At 38.4% G+C, this 27971-nt stretch overlaps 2 protein-coding genes across 8 annotated transcripts in view; one reads left to right on the top strand and one right to left on the bottom strand.

The window, feature by feature from the left end:
• Positions 1-166: 166 nt before the first annotated feature.
• On the bottom strand, positions 167-26397 carry PRP4K (pre-mRNA processing factor kinase PRP4K). 2 transcript variants are annotated; one of them, XR_013947585.1, is made up of 19 exons: positions 26240-26397; positions 21758-22951; positions 18700-18873; positions 18276-18431; positions 17556-17637; positions 16603-16813; positions 14713-14786; positions 13193-13283; positions 12355-12502; positions 11074-11211; positions 9768-9921; positions 7134-7248; positions 6483-6634; positions 5925-6011; positions 3480-4235; positions 2920-2965; positions 2307-2393; positions 1447-1492; positions 167-352 (listed from the first exon to the last, which is right to left on the bottom strand). XR_013947585.1 is itself a non-coding variant. In XM_080582774.1 (15 exons), exons 1-15 carry the CDS (start codon positions 26278-26280, stop codon positions 4032-4034), a joined length of 3021 nt encoding a protein of 1006 aa, XP_080438900.1. In that variant the 5' UTR covers positions 26281-26397; the 3' UTR covers positions 2693-4031. The 2 variants fall into 2 exon arrangements, 1 of the variants encoding a protein (XP_080438900.1); XM_080582774.1 differs by lacking the exons at positions 167-352; positions 1447-1492; positions 2307-2393 and having other exon boundaries at positions 2693-4235.
• Positions 26377-27971, top strand: part of LOC308190955 (uncharacterized protein) — a 74813-nt gene continuing 73218 nt past the window's right edge. For all 6 annotated transcript variants that reach the window (XR_013947590.1, XR_013947591.1, XR_013947592.1 and 3 more), the window contains exons 1-2: positions 26377-26508; positions 26905-27377. The gene's annotated coding sequence lies outside the window, so the exon portion shown is untranslated. The remainder of the gene's footprint in view (positions 26509-26904; positions 27378-27971) is intronic.

Raw genomic sequence — 27971 nt, 5'->3', positions numbered from 1 at the left:
AAAGACAGCTGTCACAGCATCCCCCAAGCCTTTAATACCTCTGACACCTAAAGCAGACAAACCCATTCCAAAAAAATTGTTTTTAATACATTTCAAAGTCATCCATGTATTTAGAAGTTTTGCAAGTACCCCACTTGTGAACACAACAGAAAAGATCTGATCCAAGTAAGTTTTAAGCATATTTTATTGACTTCAAGCAATTGCCACTTCCCAGCATTCTCCACGCAGCGTTACAATCTGACACATACTGTAGAAGATTGCTTTATCTCCAGAAGTCTCACAAACTGGTCTGCCTTCTTTATACGGGTCATTATACATATAAAGGTTCTTCAGAGGTTTAATGCCACTTACCCTATGTATGGAGATAAAGTATTATTAAAAATATTTTACAGAATATTATATTCTATCTATCAAAGGCTCTTAAACAGATTTTAACTTCTTATTTAAAGCAGTATATACCATGGTAATAAAAAGACAATCTAACTGCATATTTAATTTGTTGCAGCACAAAAGAAAAGACACGGCATTTCATCTCCTGAGGAATCTGAGTTAAATACAAAGAACTAGTATTTTGTTTTGCTCTAGATGTGTGGTAAACTAAACATATTAAAATACGTGAAGTCCCTTGTCGCCATGAGGGAAAAGTAAACAGGTGTTAGCACAGTAGATTTAACCAGACTTTCAGTAGGTAGGACCTCAGGTAAAGATACAAATTGTATCTTCACATATGGAAGGAAGAGATAAATTATCCTCCCTTCTTAGATCAGCTGAAAAATAGTTCAACAAGAAAGCCTTGTTGCCTAACTGTTCTGTTTGTACGAAGCTGCAGCCACTGGAATTCAGTTGACTGCTGTGACCATCAGCAGCTTCTCTGCTGTCCTTAAAGATCAGAGGCTACAAGGACAGGTGTTGCCTAAAACTGAAGAGGTTCCTTAGCCTTGTCAAGAAGTTTTTGATTCTGAAGGCTTCTGAAGTTAGAATTAAGGTTTTCTGCTGTTGTCAACATAAATGCCTGAAACTGATACTGGATGCAGGACTGAAATCCACGTTTTGAATAATGCCTGTCAGCTAATCTCTGCATCAACAATACAGTTTGACAGAATTAATGAACCTGCTGAAGCTAAAGAAAAAAGCACATCACCTGCTCAACTATTTGCTAGCTAAAAGCAAATGGCAGACTTTCCTAAATGACAGGTTTTGTAGCGATCATTCTATCATTTTAAGAAATTTGCATTAAACAGTCATGCTTATTTACCTACATTTAATCACAATTACAAATCTCTTCAACCAGAAATGAAACAAGCACAGTAGGCATACAGTAAGTATGCTTCAGGAATTATCAATACTGCAGAAGTGTTAATCAATTCTAATTGGAATGCTGGAAACCAAAAGATTAGGACAGAACTATATGAGGAGTACTTTTCATATCTTTTATAGGACAGAAACCTTTGTTCATGTCTTCTGGTAGTCATCATCTTCTTTTGAGCTGCACCTACAACACAAAGAACAAGTGAACGAGCAACTTTATGCTTCTCTAGAGTAGCTTAAAACAGTTCTGTAGGCATTAAGGTGCATCTTTTCTACTGCTTTTTGTATCACCAACTCATTTGTTTTCTACTCCTAATTTAAGAATAAATTACAAAGCAACAGAAAGAATAAGCTGTTACTACCTGTGTAAAACTGCCCTCAGAAGTGCTGCCTACATTGTGGAAGTGCAAGTTACTTTCTGCATTTAACTAGCAAGCAACTAGTACTTCATTAAGTGTGAAAGCTGAATTTATTTCTGGTATGTACGAGATACCTTAATATGTGGAAATAAAGTCTGATTACTTTTTTTCAATTTTTTATTGTAAAATTCTTTATAAGAGACAGGTTGAAGGTTCCAAATAGGCATATAAACCCACCCATCTCCTGCCTGCTTTTGTAGGTAGTTCATTACATCTCCTTGGTGGGGTATTTATTCCCCACCAGCAGAATGACTGCTTTGCCTCATTTTCCATTCCTGAGTGCACTAAGAGTGCATGATTGTTGTCACTATATACCTAGATGGATTAAAAAAACCCTTTCTTAATTCAAAGAATTATTATAAAATATGTGAAACCAGTGGGTTTATCACACCTTTTCAGAATATATTAATAAAAACGTAAAGAGGAACCTCTTAATTTTGTAAAAGAGAACATTAAAACAGCAGTAAGGACCTGAAAAGTTTGATTCTGTTTTCCTCCTGTTGTATAACCAAATCAAATGTTTCAAGCTGTTTTTAACTTGTTGCTAAATGTTTATCTACACATGCTGTCAGAAATAACCTTGTTAGGAAGGTGAAGTTGGTGTCTCAGCAAATCAGACCCCATGGAGTAGGCGTTGAGTGGCCTGTGACTCGCTTTCCTTTTTCTCTTTCAGCACCATCAAAAGGAAAAGTGAGAAAAACAGCACAAACATTAGTTAAAGCCTGAATTTAATCCCACGTCCTACAGGAATAATTTCATTACAATGAAAGCAGACAGACAGTATCTGTAGGGTTTTTTTTTGCTTTCTTTTTGTTTAAGCAGTGATAATTATATATCTAATTAATATAGCCTATAGTTCTTCCAAAGATCATAATTTTTAATAGTCCCTTTAATTAAATGATTAATAGAAAATGCAGGGGTGGTTCTTACAAATTACCTGATTTACCATCTCTGAAGACAGATTCTTTTAAAAATGGCTACAAATGCCTTGTTCACAAAAGACTTTATTATCTAATGATGCATACTGAAAACATACAGAAATCTGCATGGTCCACTTTACATGCAGCAGAACAATCTTCACTTTACAATAAGTAAGTGTCAACTGTTTTATGCAAGAGACAACACTTTAAAGTCACATTTCTTAAAGAAAAGCTTCATTTACAAAAGAAATAAAAGGTAAAGAAGCAATTACCGCTTTTAAAAAGCAGCTGCTTTGTTCAAGAGTGGAAGGTTTATGCCTGTATTGAAAGACAACATGATCACAAATAATGAAAACAATGAACAAATGAAACACTTTTAGCATAAAGCAGTACACTTTCAAAATGACATACAAATAGTTAAAAAGTTTCATTATGTTGTCTATCTATCCTTTAGATATAAGGTCTTTTGAATGAGATCCCAACGTATGTAATTACTAAATGAAAACTCTTCTGTAAGTATTGGCTCTATGTCATAGTGAACTGTATTTAACAAAATGTATACAAAGTCTATAGCAAGTTGATTAAAAAAATTAAAGTAATAAGAAACAGTACACTGAAGGCGCTCTATCCATCAAGTGCGCACTCTCAAAATTTTAAATGTGATGAACAGAACGGAAGTTGTAACTATGCCACAGTTGCAATGCCAGAAAATAAAACAAGATCATTTATCAAACATGCAGGGAATTCTGCCACAATGCTATTGTCTCTCATTTGTCAGTTGTTCCAGTAAAATAACAGCTTAAACACCGGTGATGTTGATGGGTTAGCTTACCTTCAGTGTACTGAAAGTTGTACACAACCTGCTTTAAAAGAGGAGACCATCCCTGCGGGCAGGCTCAAGAAGGAACAGACCCCCTTCGGCACTGACTACACCAAGGGCATGCTGCTGTGGCCTGCACACACACACCTAGGAAAATGTGAATATAAACAGCATTTATGCTGGCCATTTTTTAAAGACAAAAATGAAGCCAAGTCTGCTAAAAACAAATCAACCACCCAGTATTACTGCTTTTTTTTTTTAAGCAGATGCTTTTTTCTTTTTTATAATATATACGAACTGCAACCATATACATTAGCATTGTACTTCTGTGCAGTCTTGGCAATTAAAACAGTTCTACAGTGAAAATTTTCACATAAGACACAAAAACAGAATTACTCTAACATTTCTAAAAGAAATATCAGCCTTGATGTTAATTCAAATGCATCTTTTCTTCCTCAACTTTGCAGGGGAAATATTTATGTTTATATACATTAATAACTGTTGTGAAATTTCTTCAGTCTTTGTATCTTAATTACTCAAACCCTTTGAACTTCTTCATCTGGTTTAAATTTTTTCCTGGATGAAGGCGTGCTGCAGAGCCTGGTTGATGCTAATCCGTTTAGCTGGATCTAACATTAGAATCTGGTCCAACAAGTCCTTTAGCTGGTGTACTTTTTTACGCTGGTCTTCAGGGAGTCGCTGGCACCCAATCAAGTCTGCTAACAGGTCCTTGGTTGGATTAATGGTGCTCATTACAGTAACTTTCTCCTACAAACACAAAAGTGGCAACCTTGTAGAAAAGATTTGACACACAAAACCCCCATACCTTGTATACAACTTAACACTGCAAAAACAGTTGCTGCTTATCTTATCTCTCATCAGCAACACCCTTCATCATCATCATCATCACATGGCATCATAAGTATTCATGGCTGGCAAAGGAGAAGTGGAAATAAAGCCACTGGGGTAGGCCAGACTGCATCTTTTACCAGCAGCAGGTACATACAAGAACCTAATATCCCTGTTGACAGAGAATGTAAAAATTCCACTTGGGAAGGAAGTGTCCCCTATCTGACCACTAATTTTGCAGTTCTTAATAAATACAGCATGTTAAAATTGTAGGAGGCCACTGCTACTTTCTGTGCAACAGTCGCATTACACTGAAGTTTGACACCCTTCTCTGAAATGAAGGCAGAATTTCTTTTATTTAGTTATTAAAGCTTCGGTTATGCAGAGACAGCCTTTTCACCTACAAAAATTAAACTGATTTCACAGAATCACACAATAATTGAGGTTGGAAGGGACCTCTGGAGGTCACCTGGTCCAACCCTCCTGCTCAAGCAGGGCCATCTATAGCAGGTTTCCCAGGACCACATCCAGACAACTTTTGAAGATCTCCAAGGAAACTCCACAACCTCTTGGGGCAACCTATGACAGCGCTCTGTCACCTGCACAGTAAATAAGTGCTTCCTGACATTCAGAGAGAACCTTTGGTGTTCCAGTTTGTGCTCACTGCCTCCTGTCCTGGAACTGGGGACCACTGAAAAGAGCCTGGCTCCATCTTCATTGTACCCTCTCTTCAGGTATTTATACGCATTGATAAGATTCTGTGCCACACCCCTGAGCCTCCTCTTCTCCAGGCTCAATAATTCCAGTTCTCGTGACCTTTCCTCATGGGAGAGTTGCTCCAGTCCTTTGATCATCTTTGTGTCCCTATGCTAGACATTTTCCAGCATGTCCAGGTCTCTCTTGTACTGGGGGTCCCAGGACTGGACACAGTACTTCAGGCATAGCCTCACCAACGCTGAGAAGAGCTAAAGGATCACCCACCTCTCTTGACCTGCTGGTGATACTTTGCCTAATGCAGCCAAGAATACTGTTAGCCTTCTTACTGGCAAGGGCACATAACTGACACGTTCAGCTTAGCATCCAGCAGGACTCCTAGTCCTTTTCTACAGACCTGCTTTCCAACTGGGTGGCCTCCAGCATGTACTGGTGCCTGGGGTTGTTCCTCCCCAGGTGTAGGACTTCGCTGAGCCTCACGAGGTTCTTGCCAGCCCATCTCTCCAGCCTGTTGAGGTCCCTCTGGATGGCTGTGTGGCCCTCTGGGGTATCAGCCACTCCGTGTGGTTTTGTGCCATCTGTGAATTTGCTGAGGGTACGCTCTACCTCATTATCCAGACCATTAATGAAGAAGCTGAACAGGACTGGACCCAGTATTGACACACCAGGGATATTCTGCTCCTTCTTGACCTCCAAATATTTCTCTTAAAACATGTTACTGAATCATAGGAAACTTCTTATTCTACCAGTTTAGAAACTTCTATTCTACCAGTTTATAATTATGTAACTTGTACGCACTGCTGCAAAAGGACATTCTGATAGTTTACAAAATATTACTTTTAGTTATCAAGGTACATTTGAAATACTGTAATAGTGGACACATTAAGGACTTACCCTTTCTGTCACTTTATCTACTTCTATATACATAAAGTTGAGATTTTGATCAAAGTGCTGATCTTTGAACACACCTTTTCGAATCATCTGGAAAATTAGGGAAAAGCAAGAGCTTTTAGGCAAGATATCTATGCTGTATCAATTCCACAATTAGCATCAACACCTACCAACTGATTGCAACATGAATAATTTAGTATTTCTGAAATATATAGCAAAAGGACAGTGAGAAATAACTAGACTGAATAAAAAAACAGTTCAAACCAGTTGCAAAAGGAGAGCATCTTCCATTGACTTACGTATCTTTTTCAGGTCAGTGCTTAGAAGTTTTCTGCTTTCACTTTATACTTAGTCTATGAAAAAGAAGCTGTATACTTTCACTTCTTAAGATTTTAAATCAATATAAATTATACAGTCAGAGGATGTCTGATATTTACTTGCTGTTAAGAGAAGATGTATATGATAAGAAGCAGAATTCAGGCAGGAAGTAGAAATTATGTTCTGCTGTTCATAACAGCGGTTTCAGATATTAATTAAAAGTCATATACTTATTTTTCATACCTTGTTTGGCATCTTTCCTTTGAGATCCATGGCTAGTTTCAACATATGGTTATTGGTTTTGCCAGGAAAGAGTATTTTTCCTGTATAAAGTTCATATAATGTGCAGCCTACAGACCACATATCTATACCATAGTCATAGATTTTTCCTATAACTGAAACAGAGCAATACAAGTTAATTCCATAAAAGCAGCTTTAAGGACATAATAGCAGACAGATAATAAAATCTGATTTGGAAACTATATTGGTGCTCCTCCTCTTAGGAATAAGAACCTTAATTATCATAAATGAAGGATGCGAGCCTTTTCACTAAGCATCCCGATTTTAGAAAGACAGGCTTTTACCTTACACCCAAACTAATCACTACACCTTAAGTCAGTCAAAAACCAGTAAGTCAGAACAATATCTCTGAATTTAAACAAAACTGTAACAAATCAGAATGACTTCTCCCTGCCCTCACTGAGCTGACCACCAACACATATGAAGAGTCACACATGCTTTCAAGTCTGAATTTTTTGACTGCCATCATATTTCCACAGGGATATTTTGCTAAGACCAAGCAGAAAGTAAACTCAAGTCAAATTCTCATTTGCTACTACCGGTATATACTACTGCTGCTTAAAATAAGCGTAGCCAATCCAAAATAATACTTACTGATTTCGGGAGCTCGGTAAAATCTGCTAACTAGATATGGTGTGATATCATTATCTGCAACATGCGAAGCTGATCCAAAATCACAAAGCTTTAATATTGTTTTAGACTCATTCACCTAAAAAGTTAAACATAAATACACATTAGCACTAGTTGTAGACAAAATTGGCAACAGCACTGTGAAAGTAACAATACATTTAAGTCAGAGATAAGAAAAATATTCAGCCTTTAAGTTGCAGTTTCTTCCCATATTTTAATCTTCTCTGTATTCTAAGGAACCACACCTTCTTAAACCGAAAGTGACAGTTAACATCTTCAGATCCTAAGAAACATGAAGAAGGTCAGTTTCACATACTTTTTCTCTTACCATGTTACTTTTTTTTCAATGTTACTTCATTATTTCTGCATCTATTAATTTCTGCATCAATAGTGTGTATTTACACATTACTTAGCAGCTTCCATCTGTAAAATGATCAAAAACTAAACAGAAAATATTCCCAAAGCTTTTTTTTTTTTTGTCTGCTTGTTTTAAAACTTCTGCACAGAACACACTAATAGTGACATCTGCTGAGAAAGTCAGAAATAAACTCTCATAGCTTTGGACAATCATGGCATGACACTCACTGAACGGCATGCGAAGGATTACTGAGTGAATATCATTTACATTAGCATCTGTTTTAGAAATAATGAAAAGAACAATAAAATCCCACATACAGTTATCACAGTACTTTCTAAATAGTTAATAAATACGGTACACCATTTGCTACAGTGCCCTGACAACTCTTCCAAGGTATTATGGCACCAGCTTCATCTGAGCTGGTACAAAAGTTATTTGAAAAGGTAATCCCTCAAGCATCCTCTAAATATTACTTATGTCCCTAGAGAATTAAAGTTAGCATCTTCTGAACAGGCACACAATATCCTACTCAAGATCAGTCCAGGATGCAAAGGCATGTCAATCTCTAAGGAGATAAGTGAGCCACTTCTGCAGTGTGATTTGAGACCAAACATGCCACGTGAAGGGCAACCAAAAGCCATTTAAAAACCTGAATGTACTTAATTGCACCACCCTATCCCTAATGAATATAACATGCACATTAAACAGGTTACAAGAGAAACATCGTTCTAGAATTTGTAGTCATTAGTGCGCAAATCACTTGTTATGTATTTTATATATCTATCTTATATATCTATCTATCTATATCTATATATACACACACACACACTTTTTCACAGGTAACTCCATATTGGAGTTTAAATAATAAGAAATAGACTGTTTATTTAGGTCACCTAAGACTGGAATTACTGCATTCAGCTTCATAAACTGGATAGTTACTTAAGGTGAACTAACGGTTTTATTATCTACATGAAAGCAAGTCTTCTGGGTGTCAAAAGTTTAGTTTTGATGCAGCAGTGTACACAATGTAAGTCCCTTTTTCCCTGTCAGATTCCTGATTAAGCTATAACAAAGTAGTATTAGAACTTCCTAATATAATTACAATTAAATGAAAAATAGTACACTTCGGAACAGAATACAGAAATTTTTAAGAGACAGAACACCATATAAGTTGAACATGTAGTAGTAGGAAACAATTTTTATATGTAAAATTGTCAAGGCCAGCATGTTATTCAGGTAAGTACTACTGTTTTCAGTAATAATGGATAGACTTCCTATTATTAAAACAAATCCAGTCATATTCCTTCCTGCCTAGTCACCACATTCAAGTATCTACTTGGTCAAGTCAACCACTATATTAGTATTTAAATTAGTGTTTAAATCTGTTAAACATTATTTCACAGCTGGTGAACTGTACAAAAAAGCTTTCTGGAAATGACTACAGAGATTCAGTAAGGTGCCAGGAGGCTGCCAATGACATGCAGTCATCCCATTCTCTACAAAGTATGCAAAAATATCATTGCTGGACTTGGATTTCATTCTAGATAATCCAATTGTAACAGTTTAGACTTCCACCTCTGGTATCCAGAGTACCATTCATAAAACAGAGTGTTGTTCACATATCTCATGCTCAACCAGTAAATTTTACTGCAGAGATGGCAAGAAGTAACCATTTTAAATTAAATAAAAATCTGTGTTTGTCTCATGGGTGACCAGCAAGAAAACTGAAGTCAACACACTTGATTCTTCTGACGTAGCTATTACACTGCTAACAGTAATGTTTAATAGGAAAAAAAGAATGAATGACTTTTCCCAATCATCTCATTCATGTGAACAGAAGAATCTACTTCCAAGTTTAACCAAATTATTTCCATTTTGCAGAAAGCAAGAACACTTAACTACTGATAAAAGAAGTCCCAAGATTTTTCTTAAGAAAGGATACTGTCTTTGGAAGATCTACCTTCTAAAAAGATACAAGTGGATGCAGGTTAGTTAGAGAAAGATTGTATGATTGTATGAAAGATGTTATTTAGATGCTGCATTATACTTCTTATTAACTTATTTATACCATGATAGCATTTCATTTCAAAACATGACATTATTTCAGAACATTTACTTAACCTTTTCAGGTGAAGTAAATTTTTACTTAACCCAAATGAACAGAATGGTATTCATTCCACATATTGATTTTACACCCTAGACTGTCCATGCAAAATAGGTTTCGATTACGTATTACTTACCAAAATATTATCTGGTTTAATATCTGCATGTAGGATATTGCATCTTTTAAGAAGTTTTAAAGCCAGGAACAACTGTTGGCTGTAGGAACGCACAGCTTTAATATGGAGACCAACATCTTTCCCATACTTTTTCAACACCTCTCGTAAATTCATGCTATTGTAAGAAAGAGAAAGAACAGTAAATAACTTAGCAAGGGAAAATATGCTTGCCTTCAAAATCTAAGATGAACATGAGGAAACTAGTTACCTTTAGACATTTTTTGGGAAAAGCTGCATTCAACTTCAGATATATACCTCACTATTTTCTACAGCAATAAACAAAGATGCTGATCAATCAGATCTATCCTATACTGTATAATTACGTACTAGACTGGACTGACATCACTTCAGAATACATTTTAAATCCAGATTAATTCGAGAGGATTTCTTTGCACATGAACAGCATTTTCTTAACAACTGTCCTGCCCCTGTACTGAGTTTTTTGAGAAATGAATGAAAAAGAAAATATCCAAAAGATAGAAGTTGAGGAGGCAGTGTTTTTTGATGATGAACAGCAGATAAAAAAGACCACACAATTCCTGGACAAAACCATCACTGGATAGAAACACTGTACAAGTGTGCTACAAAGAAACAGCGCAGCACAAGAAAGTAATTTGTCACATGGCTTATTAATGAAAACAAGTAGACATTTCATAAAACTTGTATTGCTTAAGCAAACGACTTATCTTCACCTCAAGTATCTGTGGCAAGAATTAAAGTATGACATACAGAGAAAAACAGTGGATATAAACAACATCTAAGTAGGAATGGGAACTAAGGTAACTACTGCATCTATATCTATGAAAAAAGAGGGTCTACAATCAACCTGCCAAAGAAGCCTAATTACTTGAAAAAGTGAGTGTGCAAACCACTGATTTTCTTTCTTGGGTTGTTGTATACGCATTCTTCATAGAACATACATATACTCAGCCTCTCCTGTAATGCATTTTCAACCCAAATTTGTAAAGAATTATGAAAGCTAAGAAAAATTGACTAAAAAACAGTTAAGAGGAGCACTGGTGAGATGAACCATCTTTAATAATGCATTATTTTGTTTCAAATATTGACCAGGCATAGAGTTCACAATGACACTATGTAAACCTGAACTAGTTCAGCAGACTGTAGATGTGTGCCTCTGGATTAAGTTCCTAGTGTTCTTGAATGCTGGCAATAGAACAAGGTGTCAAAATTAGAACAATAGCCAAGTTAAAGATTGCTTAGTACTACCTCACTTTTTACAGAGAACCCCATCCATTTGTCACCTTACCTCAGTGGCTCAAATACCAGACAGAGATGTTGTTTGTGGTAGAAATGCCTGAACAGCCTTAGACAATGAAACTTGTCATCAGGATCTGCATCGTTGAGCTTCTTCAAAAATTCCAGTTCTTTTAGGCCAGTTTTTTGCCTGAAAACAAAGAAGCAGAATTAGAAAACAAAATGAGATTCTAGTACCTTGCTTAATTTAGAGATTTACTTGCATTGTTTTAATTGTCAGAAAACGAGAAGTGTCTCGTGATTACATAATGTAGCACTGCTTAAAACAACAGCTGGTTTACTGTCATTGTCTACCCATTTAATTCTTTGATCACCCGTGACTTTTTAACCTACTTATCCTTTCTTCCGCCCTCCTGGTTGCATCCTGTAATATGACACTATTTCAAACAAAAACTATTTAACCACATACACTATTTAAAAAGTTTTAAACTAAACCAACTACGCTTAAGTACATACCCAAACCGAATTACCTTAATATACCAAACAAACAGCTTATTACCTTTTTTCTTAAATGTTTCTAGATACTATTCATATAGCTCAAAATAGCCCAGTTACACAGACAGCAAGACGACTTTTAAAACTTCCAACATAAAATGCATAAAAAGTGGAAGAGGTTTCCATTTAAGTTGCCCATAATGGAAGAACACATAACACACGACCGCAGCAATACTGTAGCAGATGCTGAAAACGACTATTAGAGACAAGTCCTCATATAACATACTGTAGTTTAATACATCACCCTACTTAATGTTCACTCATTCTAAAAGACCTCCAGTAATTTTTGTCCTACAGGCAGCGTCTCATCACTGTCTTATCTTATATGCATGCACACATACAAAGAATGTGCAAAGATAATTAATTTAGAGGTCTTTTTGTAAGTTAGAAATGACTGATTAGTATCCAACCCACAGTTTGCCAAATGGATTTGGTCCATCAAAGCAACAGTTTACAACTCCCATCTCAGAAATCTTAGGGCTGGGCAGACCATGAAAACAACTGTAAGCTTGTTTCTTGCCATCATACCCTGCAGCTTTACAAATGAGAAAGTGCCTGATGAAAATGCAAGTACCCTGCTCCTGTGATAGCTGTAAAGTGCAGGTAAACAGTCCTCAAGGCTTCCAATTACATGGCTCATATTAGCAGAATAGGCTGGAATCACAGCTGTAATCTCTTACTTCACTTGAAACAAAGGAAGATTCAAATCACATCGGGAAAGACTTCCAGCAGTCTCACGTGCTTTATTACAGTATTATTAAACAAAAAGATTACTTACATAAGTTCATTGTTCCTGATGATTTTAACCGCTACTTCTTGGTTTGCTCTTGCCATATCCCTGGCTCGTACTACATTACTGAAGACTCCCTGACCAGTGTAACCATAGACATTGTAACGTTTATCTAGAACTTCACCTATATTAACACCTGAAGGATAAAATCAAGTAATTTAAAGTAAGAGTTACGAGTGACATGCATCATAAAACATTTTATGAAAAATAAATGATTCTGTATAATTCAGAAAGAGGAAAAAATTGTACAATTTTAAATTTCCTAACATACAATGTTTTATATCACCTAGCTTTGTGGAAACTACAGAGAACAAACTGTGCTTCAATCAAAGCCTGGAATATTTTCATTCCTGAGATTAAAGCCTGCGTTTAATCCATTACATTAATATTTTGGCCTTCACACTTTGCGCTTTAATATTGACTAGTGAAGTGAAATATGCTCAATTATCTCCAATTTGACTTGCAGATGGCAACTACCACAACTGTTATCTATATTCTACTGGATGCTGGTTCACTTCGTTTCAGATCCTGGCAAGCACCCCTTCCTTTGTGAGGGTGATCTCATTGCTGTCATGGCTGTGACTATAGACAGGTTTTAGTTTTACTTTGAATGATATTTTTTATTTTATTTTATTTTTTTTTTTTATAATTTATGAGTAACTTGATGCTACACAAGTGTGCAAGACCAGAAAACTACTGTGGGCATGCCACACTCAGTGAAGGCAGAGCAGAACATCTACGTTAGAATGCTTTAGTACTTCTACATGACGATCTTTTCCATTTAGCATCCTTCTTTTAGCTATAGTTGGAAATCAACAAGACTTACGATAATAGCCTTCGGCATCAGTCCAGTTATCCCTGAGATTTGGGTTTTCTTTGAAGTCTTTTCCAAACCCAGCTGCCCTTAGACGAGCACTCTGAAACAAAAAGAACAAAATTAACAGCTCTGATTGCATGGTCCAGCTATATGTTTTGCCTTAATGTTTACTAATACAAACCAGGGCCATGTGATTAGGCACTTTTTTTCCTACTGAAACAATGCTCTTCCCCACACTACAAACACACTTACCTTGTAGGAGAGAAACTACTGAACACAAAAGGCTATTTAAATACAAGCATTTGAAGACTGTTGCAAGGGAAGGGGGTGGGGACAAACAAAAGAACTATTATTAAAGATGAGAAATGGGCCAAGTTTCAACTATTACCTACAAAGATTCTACACAAGTCAAATTAGAACACACATTTTGGATCATCTGAATAAGACACTGCATACAGTATGTTTGTAGTAAAGTTTAGCAATTTGAGGGGTAACTAATAGTTTAAGCCTTTAATTTCTGTTCATTCAGTGACACTTCACGAAATCCATACTATTACACTTACGATCATACAATTATTACAATTGCTGTTGACATCTTTTAACAGATTTGGCAATATTCACAAATCCAAATCTATGGGTAGTACAAAGCATCTTCAATTGCACAACAGTTTTTTTAGAAGGGGAACTGGTTACTTACAAGCTATTTAAATCCCTACTTGCAATTTTGAACTTTTTAAAAAAACAAAACCTCCATTGTTCTTTAAGTATTTATCTTTTTCCAGGTTAAAGTGTTTTGATTTTTTTTGTGTGTGTGTATTATAGTGATACCAAGGCAGCCTTTTGTCACCAGTACTTCTGTCAAAACTAATAGCTTATATCTGCCATAAAACAAGTTTAACTGGAGAATTTGAGTTAAGAAAAGAGTTGTTACCTGTACTTATTTCAAGTTGTTGCATATCAGCAACAACTTGTATCAAAACTATTCACTGGACTGGCAAGATTTGCATGCCACTTCAGCACATTTACAGAAAAGCTGCTGGAATAGTGCAAAACGTAAAAACAGGAAATGCAACTCTTCATCCAGGAACAAGCCACCACATTACTCCAACACAGCATCATTAGCAAATAAAAATACACTATACAGACACTTTCTAATTAACCATACACAAATCTCTGCAGAAAGTACGCTTCCCTGAAGAAGAAACAGTGCAGCATGCTAACATGAACATAAAAGAATAATGTATAAACAAGTTTGTTGCTGTGTGCAATCATGGGTCCCATTTAAACAGCAGATATCCCTAACTGTTTCCTCTGGCAAAAAACCTCTTAATTTCAGCAATTTTTTTTTTCCACTGAAATATTAACTAACAACCACTTTGTCTGCCTCAGCTGATCAAAAGAACACATTATCCACTCAGTTACACGTGCTTGTACAAATCAGCATTCCCACAAACCTCAAGTGACAGCAACTCTTCAACAAAAATCAAGCAGAAAAAAAATGATACATTTCATCTCTAAGAATTACCTACATCAAAGTATGCAGCAAACATATCATCTGATTCTGTGAACATATCAGGAGCTAGCAGTTTCTTCTGAGCTGAACCTTAAAAGGAAATTTAGATTACTCAACACGAAAAAGATGACAAACTTATAACTGTTACCAATATATTGTAACAATATAAAGTCAAAAATTGTAATCTCAAAATCAATATGGTGGCAAACAGGTGGCTTTACTAACATTTCTAACAAATACCATTTTATATCCTAGAAATACAAAACTCAGATTGGTTAAGTTCTTCAAAGCTCTCAAAAAAATTTACACCTCCTTGAAAAACTAAGTATGACAGCTTTCAAGCAACTCACATAACAGAAAGAAAGAATAAATACTGTACATAATCCCTACAGATAAGGGCTGAGCGTATATGTATTAAAAAAACAGACAAGATTTTAATATACAAGTTCAGGGGTTTCTGTTAATCACGAAGTATTTTACTAAAAAACAGTTGAAAAGCCCAGAAACCCTTTCTTTGGTTAGTGCTTTCTTCAGCCACGTCAAAAAGGATCTTGTGTAGCTTACAGTTAAAGACAAAGTTAATTATGTTTAAAAGAGAAACATAAGAGAATCTTAATGTGGGCAAGATTATCCCTTTCTCACCTTTTAATCATCTTTAAAGTCCCAAAGACATTTTACTTGGTTGACAAGATAAAAACAAAGAAATACAAATTAAGCACACATTAGTGAATGCACATAACCTTCAAACTATTTTGTAACACAAATTATGATAGCATTCCTTCATGACCATAGTGAATTAACCATACTCCATTTAGGCTATTAAGCAATGGAGAAAAATAAACTGTTTACCTCAGTATTCTCCAGTTCTCATAATGCTTACAGACTTTCATACAAAATACCTGGACTGAAATCTGAAAGCATCAAAAAACCATCCGTCATGCTGACACCGTTGTTTGCAGGTATAGACCCTTCCAGCAACTGCCTTAAGTTTTCTTTTTAGTTTCAGTTGCTTACATTTTCACTGGGCTACGAGTTACTAACTAGTTCCTCAGCGACTTACTATCATGCCTCTATAGGAGGGCAGGATATAAATCAAAAATAGCTCTGACAAAAAACAGATGATCCACTGTTTCCTTCTGTTGTTATAGCCACCCCGATCCAGAATCCTAACAATATAAAAAAATCCTGGACATCATGGGTGTATTTGATCAGTTTTTTAAAAAAAATCTCTTATCTTAAAAATGCCTGTGTAATTAACAGCTGTATTTCTGTATACTTTAGTGGACAAAATTAGAAAACATTATATACCTCTCACAAAAAAAGGAACAAGATATTATTGACTGTACGCATAGAAAAGACTCAGTTTCAACTTGTGCTTTGCTTAACAGAGGGAAGGTGCTTAGTATGGTTCCTTCTACCTCCACTGCACAAGAATAATCTGAAAACATACTGCTCAAGGGAACACCAGGACAAACTACAGAGCAGTTTGTCCTGATACCAGTCCCAGAGAAATGCAGCTTTACTACTGCAAAGTACCATCCACTAGAACACAGCCTATTTAGATCCCAAAGATATATCTAGTACATGATATGAAACACAAACTAACTGTCCAACTATCTCCTAAAGGGTTTTGCAGGTTAAACAGCATGATGCTGCAATTACCAGAGTAGTTAAACTAGCCCAAGTATATTTGCTTGGCAACTAAAGACACACCTTTGACTGCTTGGAAGATTTACAGTAATTCAATTTCAAAGGACAAAAAAAGGCAGTTTTTCAAACACTACAGGGTGCATTGCAGACGGTCTATGAAGGTATACAAAGAAACCAAGTGATGTCTCTTGCAGTGTTCTGCTTAAGAGCTGAGCTTTCACACATTGCATTGTAGAGCAGTATTTCAGATTCTTACCATTGTTCTGTTCAACCGTCATGAGGTTGTGCTTGGCTTTTACTGATGCCTCGAATGTGTCCACGTTTTCCCGTTCATACTCTTTAACATCAGCAGCTACCCTTTCTAGGATGTCATCTGGCGAATTTGAGCGACTACGCGTACTACTTTGAGGACTGCTTGGTTCAGATGGCACAGATATATTACTGTCTTCTGTCTGGCCCTTGTATTTCTAAACAAACAGAATTATTAATCTCAGCATCGCAGTTTATCACAATTATTTTTTATGCTCATTCTGAATGGTTTGTGCTGAAGTTAAGCTTTCATAATCACCTACATCTCTAATGGCAACAGATATGTAGAATTGGATACAGCTTGTGAAAACTTATTCTGCTACAACACACTACCACTGAAGCCAAAAAAAATCAGGCTAAAAGAGTTGTGTCTTTTCAGGCAATTTTTCTATTTCCATAAACGTCGATTTTAGTGAAAATCAACTATTTCCTTGGGCCTGACAAAATGTCAATACTTCCAAATTTATTCTGAAACCATTCTGGCACACAGAGTGAAATAGAGTCCTTAACAAAAAAAATCATAGTTCTAAGGAATTTTTACAACAAGCATTGCATAAAACTCAAAATATGACTATTATAACGTAGACCTTATTTGAAGCGGCACTAATTATGATCACTATTTTTACAAATAAATATGCTAAAGCATTTTGCCTACTGCGTTCTAACCATGTGCCAAATGCCACCCTTAAAAAAAAAAAAGACACCCAACTTGTGGTTTAGAATTACAACCCCTTGGCCTGGCCTCAGCTCTCTTTCAGGGGACTCAATCACGTAATACCTGTCACTACTGCCACCTTCTTACAAGGAGCAAGACCTTCATGGGAATAAACTCACATGTATAACTAAATACATTATCTACTTTCACGAAGGGGGAACCCACGTGATAATATAACCATGTACCTGAACAATTGCTTGCCGCTGTAACCTTCTTTGTCTTATCTCTGCTTCTTCATCTTCTTCTTCCAAATCAAAATCTTCAAGACTATAAAAATGTAATTACTTTTTATATAACATTATAAACATAATGTTACATACTGAATTTTATCAAATGCAGTTCTTTGGTGTAGAAAGCACACAACAGAATATTAAACAAAAGCTGTTCAGCTAGGTCAGAAAGCAAAGGTGTAAATACACACACTGGGATTTAATACATCTCCTTACTGAGAAAAGGTGGCTTTTGTTATCTCACTGGGACTCAGCATTTCATTTTTAACTGCAAACCTGATTGTTATGAATGCTTATTTTTATTCAATTGGATTAATTAGATATTCAGCAAGTATAAAAACAATTCGCTAGTGGCAATCCTTTCAGCTGTTACAGTTTTTCAAGCAATAAGCTGAGATACACACAGACCAAATGATTTTCACGAGATATTAATCAAGTTGAATTTAGCAACCAAACCATACATCATCCCCTCTGGCCTGCCCGCTAGACAACAGATCTTGATACTCCAGGTCATCCCAACAGTCATTTGACAAGATTATAAGTACTAAAACATGTGATTAAGGTTTTAGGTGACAAGCCAAAAACTACAGCATGAAGTACAAACATCAGTTCATTCTCCATGTAAGTGGATCTGTATTTTTAGATAAGAAGCTTAAGTTAAATCTTAAAACTTACTTTTCATCCGATGAAGATTCCTGTTCAGCTTTCATACCCTCAGAAAGACTACCTTTAAATTTGTCTTCTTTAACTTTGCTTCTGCTCCTACGCCTATGGCCACCACGTGACCTGGACCTCCTTCGAAGACGAGATCTACTTCTTCGGCCTCTATCCCTAGTAACAGTAAGAGGGTTATTTTTTGGTTTTGTTTTCTTGCTTTTTTTTTTTTAAAAGAAAAAGAGGAAAATCAATTCAAGAAACAAAGATACACAGCAACTCCCAGTAATAAATCAATTTGTGGAGCACAAAATTAATTCACCTATGCTAGCACATAAATGTGGACTGAAAATGCATGATTTTTTTTTTTTTTTTTTACACAGGAGATGCTTAGTGTTTTTTAATTCATATTTGAAGAAACAAAACAGAACTGTGGTATCTTTACCTCCTCCGAGGAGACCTACTCCGCCTTCTTGGTGATCGGCTACGTCTAAGAGGTGACCGAGACCTCCTTCTAATGGGTGACCGAGACCTCCTTCTGGATGGAGACCATCTACTGGGTGGGCTGATATCTTTTGATCTTTCACGTCTGGACAAAATATCATCTCTGGTCCGCGTTCTTAAAATAAAGAGAAAGAACAGTAGTAAAATTGGGAACAAGCTGAAAAACAACAAACCTGCAATTCCTTCTAAAAGCTCACTTTAAGTATCTCGCTGCAGGTGAGGGTCCACCAGGTGGGCTTCTGAGGGCAGGAATGGATAAAAGTGTACTGCAGAGCTGGCTGCCCTCCTGGTGTGTTTCTTCCCACCCTGGGAAATACGTGCCCATGTGTAGGTCTAGTTTAGGACAATTCTGGAAACAGAGCTCAATTACTATGATAAAGCTGAGAATGGTTTTAAAGCAAAGCTAGTATTTGGGTCTTACTTAAATAGTGGCCTGTTTTCATGTTTATCAGAAGCCGTATTTAAGCAATAAAGAAAACCCAAAAACTAATTATTGAAATTTTCTCAAAAACTTTACAATACAGTTTAAATTTAGCACAAAGCTACTCCATAGCAATGACTTCCATGTCTTCCTCAGTTTGGGCACTAGAACTGGACAGTTTCAGCATTTCACACATTCTAGTACAGCAGCTGAAAACTACAATTCTCACTTAACCCTTCTCAAATTTAGAGAAGTATGATACCACGTACTGTTCAAAATTTGTTCATTCTTATCTACATAGATGCACAATTATTTAAGAAGGAAAAACAATCCTTGATGAGCCAATGATATTAAAAAGCTTAATTGTATTCCTTGACAGCTAGACTTCAACCCAAAATTGTAAAGAATGAATGCTAAAAAAGCATTGACAACTATTCTGACAAGGCTGCAACATAAACTCTTAGAAATATTTCTATACCATTGTTCAAATATTCAAATAAACTGTTGCTATTCTATTTCTTTTAATTTTCTTTTAAATTGAATCAGGACAAGTTATTTCTGTTGCTGCATGCCATCAACGAACAAAGTCTCTCAGGTCTGAAAGATTAATTCCACCCATTCTGTAATGATTTTTTATTTTTTTGTGCAACTATTATATCAGGTTTGAACACCCTAGCTATGTATAATGGACACATATACAGAACTGATGCATAAGAGTGAATGGTAAGACACAAAAAGTTAAGCACATACAGAAGTTCTGCCAGTTTCTGCAAGACTCCAATGGTGGAGCAAGCTGATCTCTTTATCCCATCTAATTTAGGTTATGTTCTTGTGAACAGTATTACCAAAAAAAAAATAATACGAAGAAGATAAACTGACAGTTCTAGGCTTCCTAATTAACAAAGTGGTTGTACTGCCAAAATATCTGTAAGAAAAACAGTTTCAGTCAAAGAACTAAGTATCTTACATGACTAGAACACAGGAAACAAACAGAAAAAACAGAATTACCGGGAATCTGTGGTTAAAACTGTTTGTCAAAGCTCCTGAATTTCTCTGGCAGCCTGGGTAGTTACAGGTAGTTAATACTCCAACATAGGAGCATTGGCTCAAGATGTCCCACAAAAACGTCTCCTGATGATTTCCAAACACTTCCAGCAGAGGATATTTCTCAGTAGTCCCCTACTCACCACAGTGTTGTCAAAGTTACTTTTCTATGAACTTGACAGCACAATTCTAGACATATGCATCACTTGAAGTAGTGTTTAGACAACTAATTCAAACTGGCTACAATGCCAGCTGTCATTAGAAATGAAAACTGAAAGATGTAAAACGCTAAGACAGACAAATACCACGTCAAAGAAGCTTAATGGCGTGCCCATTCACCAAGAAGCAGTCAGATAAACCGGTAGCATTTACAATACTTGTTTAATCTGGTTAACACCACTGGGGTCATTCTCCAAAGCACCTGCACTATTGCTTATCAACAGCATAGTCAAAGCAAGCTGGTAACCGTGCCTGTGGAAGATACCTATACTTGAAACTAGAGTAACTTTCAGTGATGCAGGCAGAACGACTTTCACACTTACGTGATGCTTATTTACTGAGTTATATCTGAGTGGTTCCAAGGTACGAATTCATACTTCTTAATTCTCATAATGTGTGAAGCTAAAATCCATGTTAAAAAGTTTAAAGTTATTTAAAAATTACTCATCATCCAAAAGCAATGTTGAACTCTTTTGCCTGCTGAACTGTTTTTGCATTTAATGAGTTATCTTTCAGAAGAGTATACATTTTTATTGTTCTCTGGAAACTTACCATCCAGGCCTTGTCAGCTTCAGAGAAGGGGATGCTAGAAATTATTACCTGATGGTTTACATCAGATCTCAAGGTAACTTCTATTCAGAGGCTAAACCGCCTTTTAAAACAAATGTTAAAAGTACACTAAAAAGATTTCAGCCTGTCCTCCCTCAGTTAGGTGTATGCAGAATACGGCAATGGTACACAAGCTCAGTCTCACCATTAATGCAGATCAATACAAAGAAATGCTACCATACCTATAGCAAATGAGTGACAGAACATTTAAGAAAATACAACTAAGAAGGACATCTTGATATTAAAGATTTGTTTACATCGTGCTGACAGTATGACTATTTTGCGGGTGGTGGTGGTGTTAATTACCCACAGTTAGCCAACACTGACATTTAAGTGTAGTGGAAAAAGAGAGAGATCTCTCTCCTCAGGAATTCCTGAAAACAGACCTATTAACTAAGAACCAAAATAGAAGTTCAAATCTGAATCGAACAGAGTGACAAAAGGCCAAACCTGAGCTATAAAACTTGTTCACAGTACTGGTGCAAGCAGCAAGTAACTCAGTATTTTAACAACCAACACTGAGTCTGCATGTCTGGCAGCTGGGGGGAATATTTTTGAAACCTGAACACACACAAAGAAACATACGTAACATACGGTCGGATTCCCCTTTTAATAGCTATTTCCAAAATAAAAGAGAAACACCAAACTAGAAGACAGTTCACCCCATAAGGCATTTTTGTAACTGTTCGTGACATCTTCAAGTTACCTGGGAGAAGACAGACGCCTCCTTTCTGATTCTCTTCTTTTCCTTTCTACTGATCTACTCCTCAGTCTTCTACCTGGAGACCGGGTTCGAGAAGGGGATTTACTCTGTTTAGATCTACGATCATTAAAGAGAGGGGATCTGCTTCTTCGCGACTTTTCACGTGGTTTGGGAGATAAGCTTCTTCCTTTTGGGCTTCGGCCAGGTCTTCTAGGGGACCTGTTTTCTTTCCCTGAAGAAGCATCTTTAGAAGGAGATTTAATTGGCTTTTTTTCTTTGTCAGTCTCTGATCGCCTAGATTTTCTATCTTTGGACCGTGATCGTCTATCTTTGGATTTGCTTCTGAGTTCTGTTGGAGATTTGGATTTTCTGCCACGATCTCGACTTTTACTTTCATTTACAACTGGAGACTTTCTGCGATCTCTTGATTTACTTTTATCATCAGCCTTATTTCTGTCTTCTGGGGGAGATTTAGACTTCCTATTTTTCTCCTGAGATCGCCTTTTAAGCATCGGAGATCTTGATTTCCTTGTCTGATCTTGAGACTTGCTTCTTTTGTAAGGGCTTTTGGATTTTCTCCTTTCTTTTGACTTGCTTCTAGTTGTCTTCTCTTTGATTCCGTCAACTCCCACCTTGCTTTTCTTTTTGTCAGACCTGTGCCTAGTCCTTTCTTTTGATTCACTCTTATTTCCTTTCTTGGAACTAGCTTTATTTTCCACAGGTTCTAATTTCCCCTTGGTGCTTGACTTAGTTGTGGGCCTAGTCCCATTCCGCACTTTTTCATTAATTTCCCCCTCTTCTTCAGATCCTGACTCGTAACCTTGTAATATTAATCCCATACCAGACTGGACTTTTCCTTCCATTAATTCATTTTCAAGTTCAGCTTTCAATAATGCTCTTTGTTTCTCCAAGTCTTCCAGAGGAGCCAGAAAATCAATTTTAGTTCTTTTAGCTGGTCCATCTTCTTTGTCAGAAGTATCGGCTACCTCTTTCCGTTTATGTTTCTTATGTTTGTGTCTGTGTTTATGTTTTTTGTCCTTATCTTCTTCTGAAGAATGTTTATGTTTCTTGTGTTTACTTCGATGTTTGTGTTTCTTTTTTTTGTGTCGGTTGTGCTTGTTCTGAGGTTGGTCTGCCTCCGATACTTCCCCATTTTCTTCATTTGTACTTTTCTCAGACACATTAGCATCCTCAGCCCTGCAAAAACAAATACAGATCAGTACTAGCAACTCACTGCAGTCCTTCAACTCATGTTACTTTGCTAGTCTCTTTTATGACAGAAGTAGTATTTATCTGCTTTTGAAAGAATTAAAAATGTACAGCCATTGTAACAAAGTTATAATAGCAGATTCATCAAGGACAGCTGACTGCAAAAAAAAACACAGAAGGAAGATACAGCAAACACACTAACAAAACAAGTGAAATCAATGTTTACAGTTTTACATTCAACAGTGACGATACCTGCTAACAGCGTACAACAACGCTGCATATTTATGCATACTGTCAATCCATCATCTTTCTTATTTGCTGCTCTACTCACATGCCTATCTCAAGCTATGCCTTTTAAAAGTACTTTCAAATGGCAGGCCACAGTTTTGCTTCCAAGACCAAAACTTATGCCAAGGGATGATTCTGACCACCTAAGTAAACCATTGTGCAAAACTTCATGCAGAGCAGACTGATTCTCTTGTTACTCCTTTCTGTACGTGTATACACCTGTTGGAAAATAACTGTTTTTATAATCTATTTATATTTGCAAAGCAGGGAACACTATCAAGGACAGGAGAAATTAAGGAAGTTTAATTTCAGAAAAGCCTTCCAATCGTATATAGAAGACTATCAGCTTCCTGAGAAAAAAAGTAGTTATCTTTAGATCTGCACGATGGCACTGGGCAAAAAAATAGAAAATAAGTATACACCAGGTTATTAAAATAAGAATGGTAGCGTCTAAAAAAACCTCAATTCAATTAGCTAGTCAAAGCAATATGCAATTTAATTAGTACAACACCTTCAAAAGTTACATTATTCAGCCCTGACATATTAGGCATTCACTTGTGTTATCTTCCTTAGAAGCCAAAACTGGATTATCAACAGACTTGTACAGTGTTTATCAAATACCTTCAGAACATCAATTAAGTTATCAGCTATGCTAAGATGGATATTTCCCTTCTGAAATCTGTTGCCAAATCACAGCACAGGTACCAGCTAAATTAACCTTTCCACAAACTCGTCTCACCTGCACTAGTTTTGGAATTTACCAACACTTCAGTCATTTAAATACAGATCTTTCTCAAGCCTTGCTCATGGAAAAGAAGTTCTCTGACCACAATGGTCTGAAGCACTGGTGGGATGTGCACAGAAAAGTAGAGGTATCCTCTGAACTCCGTTAGGTTCATACTGTGGTCTTATGCCCAGCAATCCAATAGCATAAATGTATCAGAAATATTCTGAGACATCTAAAGGATGGCACCTCACTATAAATTTGATAAGTGTTTTCCCAATTAGGAATAGGATCTTCAAATAGCACAGTTCAGGATTCTCTCCTACCTGAGTTGGTGCTAATTCAAGTACTGGAAAACAAATCAAAACAAATTTTGGTGATATTCACCGAAATAATTTGCTAAGACCATCAGCCCTTTATTGTTCTGAAATGTTTTTCTTCACTTTCCAAGGGGACAGACTGTGAGTTAAAAAATACTGAAGTTTCTATTAGAAACTTAAGTATGAACATTGCATGTTTTCTTTTTTACATCTCTACCACTACTACTGCTTACTCAAGCAAAACATCTGCAAAAGAAGGGTATCCCTCTTAACTGCCCCCTCCTGTCACTTGACACCATTGTGACAATAAAGTATCTGAAAGAAAGAGGACAAACTGTGTGATGAGTTCATTCAGTGTTACATTAGGCACAAGAAATACCAAAAAAGAAAAAGGGCTCGGTTTAAAACTTTCTCAGTTTGGATTTGCAATCCACAGCAAAGAGCATCAGTGCAATGAGTTAGCAAAAGGGCAGAGAAATGTGACAAGGGGAGTATTAAGGTGACCATGCATCTTTTAGGATTTCTTTTAGCTGGCTAGAGGAAGCTGGGAGAGTACCCTGTTAACACACTGATGTCCTTCCAATGCATTATAAAAATATTACGGAACAGCAACAACAACAAAAAAAGATCTATTCAAGCTGCTCCAGATAAGGTGACACCAAAAGCTAGAAGTTTTTTTTAATCAAACGTATCGCCATGTTATGTAAGAACTTCACCTCGCTTTCTGCAAAAGCAAGCTGGTAGCAGAGGCTCCAGATGGGGTACACCCCCACAGCAGCATCTCAGGCCACCGGACTGCTAATATGACCACCGGTTTTGTTTGCTTTCGTACCTCAAATACACCATTATTATTAAATTCCGTCAGCATGAAATATTTCAGTTAGTTCATGCGTAGGAATCCCATTTACTTCAAACAGTGCCATGAGAACACGCACAAACTTTCACTTCATTTAAACACTTCAGAGCCGTAATTACATGGCTGAGAAACCTTTTAGGAAGATTTCACAAAGCGATGAGGCAGAGAGGTATCTGCACCTTTCGGGGCCAGAGGCTTCAAAAAGAGAGGAGTCGGGACTCACTCCTGTTACAGCCCCGCGTTCCCTGGTGGGGGAATTTAAGGAGGAGAACCACAGGAAGTTTATGAAGATTTGCGAAGAGGTGGCGCCCATTTTTCCTACCTTCGGGCTCCCTATCTCCACTCACCACCTTATTTCCCTGGATTGTTTCTCTACGAAACACCGAACGCCCTTATTTCGCGCCCATGTGCTTCGCACGTACACTCGCGTCCTCTACTCCCAGGATTAACTGGAGGGAAAAAAAAATCCTCAAAGGGCCGCTTTTTAAGGCGGAAACCAACACAAACCGGGCACCGAAACCAACTCGTGGGGCCACACGCGCAGGAAGCCGGGCACCCCGGGGAGCCGGCCGCCGGAGGGCCGGCGGGAGGAGGACGAGGACGAGGAGGAGGAGCTGGCGGCGACAAATCGCTTCCTCGCTTCCACCGGCGCAGGCACTTTTCGCACCGCCGGGGAGCCCGGCGCTGGGGGCAGGCCGGGCCGGCGAGGCGGGGAAGGGAGAGGAGGAGGGAAGGGAGGCGGGCTCGCCTCAGGGGCTCCCGAGCTCGGCGCCCCGGGCGGCCTCGAAGCCCGCGGAGGAAGCGGCTCCCCGCTGCCTTCCTTCCCCCCCCCCCCCCCCCCACGAGGCCGAGGCCGGGCGGCGTGGAGGCCACGCGGTGCCGGCCCCGCTCGCCCCGTCCCCACTTCTTCCTCCTCCTCCTCCTCCTCCTCGCGGCCGCCGTGCCCCGCCGGCCGCCTCCTAGCAACCCCTCTCCCGCCGCGCGGCCGCCGTCTCCCTCCTCTCCCTCCCCCTCCGACCCGACCCCACCGCTCCTCTCCGCCCTCCTCTCGCCGCCCGCTCCCCGCCCGCTCCCCGCCGCCCCCTTACTCGGGCGCCCGCAGCAGCTCGGGCTCGGCCGCGGCGGCCATTTTGAACGTCCCAACTCCTGCGCGGCCGCCGGGGAGGCGCGGGGCCGCCGCGCACGCGCGCCCGCACCGCCGGGAGGAGCCGGGGCCGGGGCTGGGGCCGGGGCCGGGGCCGGGAGCGGAGGCGGCGGCGGGCGGAAGCGCGGCCGGGCTGTGGGCGGGGAGCGGCCCCCGCAGCGCCGCCCCTGCCCCGGGGCGATCCGGGGGGGCGGCGTCCTGCGGCTCGGTGAGGTCGGTGCTGGGAAGGGGGCGGCTGGTCGCGGGGTGCCGGGCGGCAGCGGGGGGCTGGGGGGCGCCGCTTGCTCTCGGGGCTTGCTGTCTGCGGGCTGGGCTGCGTGTGTGGGGGGGGTCGGTGCGGGGCTGCGGCCGCAGAGCGGCTTTCTCAGCGGTGCTTGTGAGGGTCCCCGCGTTTTCTAACGGCTGGGTGTGATAAACTTCACGCTACGAACTCCTAGTTGGGTTTTTATCCCAACGAGTGAGCTGAGTAAGCTGCTTATGTCTTCGTTTTTCTCACGGCAAAGCCCTCGCTCCGTTTCGCACACTCTTAAGATCATCTTCACAACCAGATTTTGGATATCACCATGACCTAAAGTGGACTTTAACTGCTTTGTTCTTTGTCTTCTGTAGATGTGCCTGCCAGCAACAATGAATGACAATGAATGAATCACAGAATCATTAAGGTTGGAAAAGACCTCCAGGATCATCTGGTCCAACCGTCCCCCTACCACCACTGTCACCCACTAAACCATGTCCCCAGGCACCACGTCCAACCTTTCCTTGAACACCCCCAGGGACGGGGACTCCACCACTCCCCTGGGCAACCCGTCCCAATGCCTGACTGCGCTTTCTGTGAAGAATGCCAGTGTGCTCCACCAGCGAACCTGCATCTCTCAGAGAGAAATGAAACATCCCGGCTTCATCTGTGAAAGTGTTTTAATGCCACAAAGTACCTGGAAAGTGCACAAAACATCACCAGAGGAAGCCTCATCTGTTTCAGTGCAAAAAGTGTTCATCATCATCATCATTTGAAAATGAGCAGATATCTTTATGTAGCCCACCGTTAATAGTCTACGTTCAATGTATCCACTCTGATTTTACCAGTAAGTCAAATATATTTTTAATTCTCATACAATTGCCTCAGCTATAAACATATCAGTGCACATGACTTTATTTGGTCATGTGTAAATTTATTAGAGTGTTTCTAGTGTGAGGTGCAAATGCTATCATGAGAAGCTAGAGCAAAACGTTTTTATTCTGATTGAAAAAAAAGAAATAAACGCAAAAATTCTAAAAGGTGTTGTAAATGTTCACTTTTCGGTGATATTCCTTCATTTTGCAAAATCCTAGCTCGCTTTATAGCGTGGATTCGGAAAGTTTCTAGGAGTAGTTGACTGTCATATTGCAGTAATTTGTAGATTATTAGTTTTTTAATGGGTCTGTAACGTTACTGAGAAATTATCAAGATTAATGTTTTTTTATTGCTTAGTTGTGTGAAACAACTAATAGCTAAATATTATCTCAATTTATAAATGAGTAACTTAATCTGTATCTCGTAAATTAGAAAAGGACAGGATGCCAGTATTCCTCTGCTGTTCTTTTCATTGATGACAAGTGTGATCAGACCAAGTGTTCTTTAATTGAACGAGGAATTAAAAACTTTGAATTGTTTCTGTTACTAATTGCAGGTGCTTTCC

The sequence above is a fragment of the Anser brachyrhynchus genome, assembly GCF_964034855.1.
Source record: "Anser brachyrhynchus genome assembly, chromosome: 2".
Taxonomy (NCBI): domain Eukaryota; kingdom Metazoa; phylum Chordata; class Aves; order Anseriformes; family Anatidae; genus Anser; species Anser brachyrhynchus.
This window is presented reverse-complemented; position numbering and strand designations above follow the sequence as displayed.

What these genes read in the sequence shown, in the direction of transcription:
- PRP4K (XM_080582774.1), bottom strand. Translation starts at nt 26,280, where the DNA reads ATGGCCGCCGCGGCCGAGCCCGAGCTGCTGCGGGCGCCCGA. An exon ending in AGCGGCAAGCAATTGTTCAG is followed by an intron (nt 16,814 to 17,555) that starts GTACATGGTTAT and finishes CTGTTTGTTTAG; the next exon opens with AAATACAAGGGCCAGACAGA. An exon ending in GACGGTTGAACAGAACAATG is followed by an intron (nt 14,787 to 16,602) that starts GTAAGAATCTGA and finishes TTTCCTTTTAAG; the next exon opens with GTTCAGCTCAGAAGAAACTG.